Consider the following 5962-nt stretch of genomic DNA (forward strand, 5'->3'; position numbering starts at 1 on the left):
CTTACTTTAGGCGAAAAATTTGCTTTTGTGTTCTATGAATAAAAAAAAAACATAAGCGAAGTTGATCTCTGAATTGAACAAGATATGATTGTGATACACAAATGCATTTACTATTTTACTCTGAAAGAGTGTCATCGTTGGGAGTAATTAATGCAATAAATAGGATAATTTATCATTGAATTTAGCGATCCTTTTGATGAATGCCTAGTTGTCTCACAGAAATGCACTATCATGCCAACGTGCACAGATGGTAAAACCACAGGTAATTTAATCAGAACTAAGGATAAACAAATATAAATAGAGACAGTATGCTTTCAAAAATATGTAGAGTTAAAAAAAAAGAAAAAAAATTATTTTAATCGAGGTTTCAAGGATAGTTGTAAAAATAAAGATTATGATTTTGAGGAGATTCAAAGAACATGCATCTATAGGAACGCTCTACATCACTAAAAATTTTGTAACATAGAAAGTTTCTAAATTTTATGCAAACTTTGCAGGTAGAACATTGTTTGAAACAGGAGAGATCAGTTTTAAGGACACGCTAGGATTGATAAATATTGAAAAAATTCATCAAAATGACTCAAACTTAGAAAATGACGAGGAACAAGAGGGAGCAATTTTGTGGCAATGGAAAAATGAGCAAGGCAGGTGGAAGAACTTTCCGAAGACAGAACATCAGAAAATCGAGAAAGCAATTGCTAAGAATTCAAAATCAACAATACTCTTGGCAATTGGTGGACATATGTAAGTATCACTGAAATACAACACACAGAGCATCAGTTTTGTAACTGTTCTTATATACTTCATTCGTCTTATTTTCACAGGTTTAGACTGGTTTTATCGAAGTTGAGGTTAATTAATATATCATCGAGAGAGACGTTCGAAGTGAGACGCTGTGAAAACAGTTCTGAAAACCAAGCAAAAAATTAATGCAGTTAAAAAGAAACAAAGACCTAAAAAGTTCCATTAGTGATACAAGTTTTAATATGTACAGTATTTAATTTAAAATATTTGGACATCAGAATGTGGTGTTAGTTGTAAATATATACTTGTAATCAATATTCAACACAAACATTTTCGGGGCATCAAATTTATTTTGTATACAAAGAAATTACAATAAATTAAATTTTTGGCGATGGGAATTTTCTTTTTATATGTGGAAGGAATACATGTAAAGAAATTAATGTATTTTTTCTTTTTGTTAAACATCCTTCTGGAGAAAATTTACTCATATGGAGACGTGAATACATTCCGGCTACCAATTTATACCTATTCCCGCACTCAAGGACTTTGAGGTGAGAGTTTTTTTGTGTAATAATACCGACTGCGATATGGGACCTCGGTTTATACATCTCACTAGAAAGACTGGCTTCCACGTCAGCTGTGGGATTCGATCCAACGACCTTGGGATCAATTCCTTACTCCGTGAATCTAGAGCAGAATCTCCAACCACTGTGCCACGAGCTCGAGAGTGAATAGATTATTTTATGTTGTGTTGAAGTATTATTGTGTTGTCTTGCAGTATATTTCTTATAAAAAGTTTAACTCGCTACTTAGCTAAATTCCATCTCAGACTGAGAAAGAAAAGAAGAGAACATTTTGAATTAAAAAAAAAATCACTTTAATGCCCAGATCAACGTTTACGATTTTGAAAATAAGATTAATATAAATATATAATCACATTATATGAAGTTCTTAAATCCAGGACGTTTGTAAATTTACCATCAATTTAAAAAAAAAGGGAAACATGTTTATGTTATTGAAATATATAGTATTAAGAGGATTTATTTTGTCTACCAATGAAGTACAGATTGATCCATTTTATGCCCATATATATGTAACATCATGACAAAAACTTTAAAATGGAGTTTACATGGACACATTGTTCAAGTCTCATTTTATAATAAGAAGAATTTGTCCTTCAATTCTAAGAATTTAACAATTAAAGACACTCAAAAAAGAAGCAATTGCACTTACAGAAATCCGTTGTTTTAATTGTTCTCTCTCGTCCTTCTCGTTTTTATTACTCATATAGAACTTTCATCTCCACTTGCTGGTGGAGTACTGCAAAATTAATGTATACATATTTTCGCCATGCAGGGTCACTGGGCAGTGTAAAAACTTTATCGTGCCAACACCTACTGCGACACAGGACCTCAGTTTATAAAGTTTCATTTAAATGACCGGTCTCTACATCCCGCAGTGGATTCAACCTCTCGACGTTAGAATCAGAAGTGATAACCACTGCATCAAGTAGGCGACATGTTGTTTTTGTGGATTCAGTATTAAACTTATAAACCGTTAAATGCGACTGTTTAAATTGAAGCAAAGAAAGACATGAATCTTTATATGCATTCTTGCAGTAAAGACAATGTAAAAAATATATTGACTTGATTACGTTGATTTCCTGACTGACGACACCTGACACGTTTCTATATAATCATATTGTCGTTTAAATTAAATTATTCAATTTAGGTAACAAAAAAATAACGAAAAAGCAATTATTGTAAGAAAAGCATTCTTTCACAAACAATGTATGGCGTACTCATAAGATGGCATATCTTCAATGTGTACTACTGACATACAAGTAATATTAAAAAAAATCCAAACAAATACTAGTAGAATATGTACATTAAGTTATAATGTATGATACAAGCAATGAAGTGTATGAACTTGAGGAGATGAGTTCAAGTTCATAAGTTAATTCCAACGTTACAAATCAGGAGCATAGCAAACACGGACTCTCAATCATCAGATGTGGGATTAGCTGTCACAGATGAGTGAGTATCTGCCGACAGATTACATCCGCCTTGTGGTCCTTGTAATGATCGTGAAATATCGGAAAAGGAAATCTTTTGTATTCTCTTTTGAAAAAAAATGAGTTTCATAATTGTTTAAAAATTAAATAAGTGAGACAATTCCATTTCCAGTGTCAGCATTCTTAAATGATTGATCGCATGTTGTTTTACGTCTCATGCGAGAATCTCACCATATACCGGTGGAGAGCATCAAATTTTGACCTTTACTAGGCACTCAAGGCTATTGAGCATGGATACCAATCTTTATCGTGCCAACGCCTGTCGTGACACGTGTCCTTGTTTATTTTTAAGGTCTCAATCAAAGTCCCCGCAACTTTTAATTTAGAGTGCTGATCGCATGGCGAAGGAACAGTTGCTACCCAATTTTTTGTTGACTAAGGTCCGCCACGACCGAAATTCGTACTCACGACCTCCCGATCACGAAGCGAGCGCAATGCCGATTGAGCTATTGTGAATTCGAAGGGTCCCTTATAAAGATAGAACCTACCATACTCAAATTATTTTAAGATAAATGGAAATGTGAAAGAACCCTATTACCTTACTAAATCCTGCACTAACTGCGCCTAAAAATTGAAAAGTAATTTTAATGAATGAAAATTAAAAGAAACTCAAACACCCCCCCCCCCAAAAAAAAAAATCACAGCAGATTTATAATTCTGAACATAAATATCCTTTGAATAGTTACAAATATAGCAGCAATCTAGGAAGATTTTATTTTTGCGTGTCTGCATACGATGAGAGAGGATTGATAAATATTTTTAAATTACAAGGAAGAATTTATATTTTTCATTTCTCCGTTGGAATTTGATTACTTTTAAGTGAGTATTCGTTTCTTGGGGGTATGTGCATATATTTGTCTCAGTTAAAGTCAATTATACATTTAATCACTTATTTCAGAAATATTAGAAAATGCAACATGGAATGGAAGAAATGCAATACTGGCACCAACGAGCCAGGGAAGAGTCATTTGAACGTATGCTATATAGACCAACACTGTTATGAAGCTTTTAAGGAAATAACATATGTGAAATAAAATATGTATTTTATAGAGTTATGGTCTGTATCAGATAACGTAAGATTTTTTCCCCCATAAGATAATCATTTTAAAAGTATCTATTAATCTTGTTTGAGAAATATTTGTCGATTGTTATCTATATTCTGATTATAAGTTTCAAATCTTACAAGAAGATCAAAAGTCTGAATGTAATTTTTTTTTCTCGTTTTGTATCCCTTTGCAGTACGCTAAAGATAACATGAATTATTGTCTTAATAGGAAAGTACAAAAGTGTAGTCTTAGTCTAAAGAACAAATAAATGCCATATACAGTAGAATGTGATTAACTTTCTAATTCAATATTCCCAAGAAAAAGAAACATCTCCTTACTCTAAATTTGATTTCAAGTTCTCCAAAGACATCACCTACAAGGAAAAGGAATGCATACCGTCTTTCTACTTGATACATCAGCGAGCATGGCCGGAGAGGGGTATAGGCAAATGAAAAGAAGTTTCCTGGACATTATAAATGGTTAATTCTATTTAAAATCATATTTCGGTATATTTTATTGCGTTACAATGTCAACAATCGGTGATTTTTTCCCCTTTTTTCTATAAACCAGAAATCGCTGATCACAGGGAGGAAGATGAAAACGTGGCAGTTCTGTGTTTTGGTCAAGAGGTCAAGTTTCTCCACTATCCATCAAACAACTATGAATCTGTTAGGAAGTGCGTCGGTAAATTTTTTTTTTTTTTTTTTTTTTTTGGTTAAATCAATTGTCTCATATATTCAGTAAGAATGATGATAACAACAGACTTACTTTTGTTTTTTCAGATAGAATTGAATGCAGGGGAAGTTCTCCTATGGAAGCTGGATTCCTTCTGGCCACATCATGTTTTCTCAATAGAGGTTGGATAAGAAAATAATATATATACATGTATCCCATCTAACGATCGATTGATCACCTTTTTCTACTAGTTTTCCGATCATTCTTGTATTACACTGCATTTTAATTATTTCGGAGAAATTGTTTTGGAATTAAAGTATAAAATTATAATTTTTCAGGATTAATGACTTAATCGCTATTATTATTAAAACTAAATTCTCACGAAGCAATGCATAAAGTTATAATACAAATATCGCCAATTTTCTTTAAATTTTACAAGTATACAACCAAACGGGAGACAAATAATTTTTTTTTCAATAATATTTCAAGCGCCATTATAAAATCACATATTTTCTTTGGGGCAAATTTTCTAGGTTTGAGAAAAAAAGAAATTATTTTGATTTCGCGGTTGGAGAGATGTGGAGTAGTAATGTTTATAAAATTTTACATTTTGTGGTGGTCATGAATTTGTAGGTCTCTTCATACCTCGAAAGCAACGAAAATCCCCCCTCCCAAAAAAAAAAAAACCTGCGATTTTACAGTTTATCTTTACATTGTGCTTATTCTAATATTCCATATTGTAGGAAACCTTACAACGGATATCATTCCAACATCAAGATTGATCGTGATAACGGATGGTCGACCGACAGACCCTATAGATATTGACAAACCCGAACCCCCGATTGTCTCTGAAAACCCGTTTAGTACTGTAAGTACTCTTAAAATCGACTTTTATTGTTATATCTACCAAAAAAAAAAACAGTGAGCGCATAGTATGGAACGCCATAACTGCCTGATGTGCAGAACTTTCATACTTTCAAAGTAGTAGCATATAATGACAAAATACCAGCATATAATGACAAAGTACCAGCATATAATGAAAGTTCTCCACATAAAGCAGTTACGGCGTTCCATAGCTTACATGTAGTTTCGATTCTTGCGTACTTCTGACATATTATTTAATTATATAACTTGCATTTCGGCAATGACATGTACTACCTCTTATGCTACAAAGAATAGCTCATTAGTAATTGATTTACTTTATTCATTTTAGGCCAGTTCATTGCTTCTTTTCTTTCCTTAAAGAGATACGAAATATTAACTCAAATAAGGCTTAAAACATCACCAAATTATCAAATATGCATGAAATGGATAAATGACCTTCCAATCTTTCTGAATGTAAAATTTTTGTTCATAATTCAATATATCAGTTTGGAAAAAAAAGTTGTTTTTTTTAAATTATCGAGTTTTCTGTCCTCATTTT

General features: G+C 32.4%; 1 protein-coding gene across 1 annotated transcript; it reads left to right on the forward strand.

Annotated features, from left to right (window-relative positions):
- Positions 1 to 3509: 3509 nt before the first annotated feature.
- On the forward strand, positions 3510 to 5407 carry LOC134241145 (uncharacterized; the record flags this gene model as incomplete). Its single annotated transcript, XM_062723228.1, has 5 exons — positions 3510 to 3792; positions 4221 to 4343; positions 4435 to 4548; positions 4647 to 4721; positions 5283 to 5407. Coding segments are annotated over exons 1-5 (501 nt in total), but the record flags the coding sequence as incomplete, so codon positions are not given.
- Between the last annotated feature and the right edge of the window lie 555 nt (positions 5408 to 5962).

Source organism: Saccostrea cucullata, unplaced genomic scaffold (assembly GCF_032062105.1).
Source record: "Saccostrea cucullata isolate Sc308-1 unplaced genomic scaffold, CSIRO_AGI_Scuc_v1 ctg22737, whole genome shotgun sequence".
Lineage (NCBI taxonomy): Eukaryota > Metazoa > Mollusca > Bivalvia > Ostreida > Ostreidae > Saccostrea > Saccostrea cuccullata.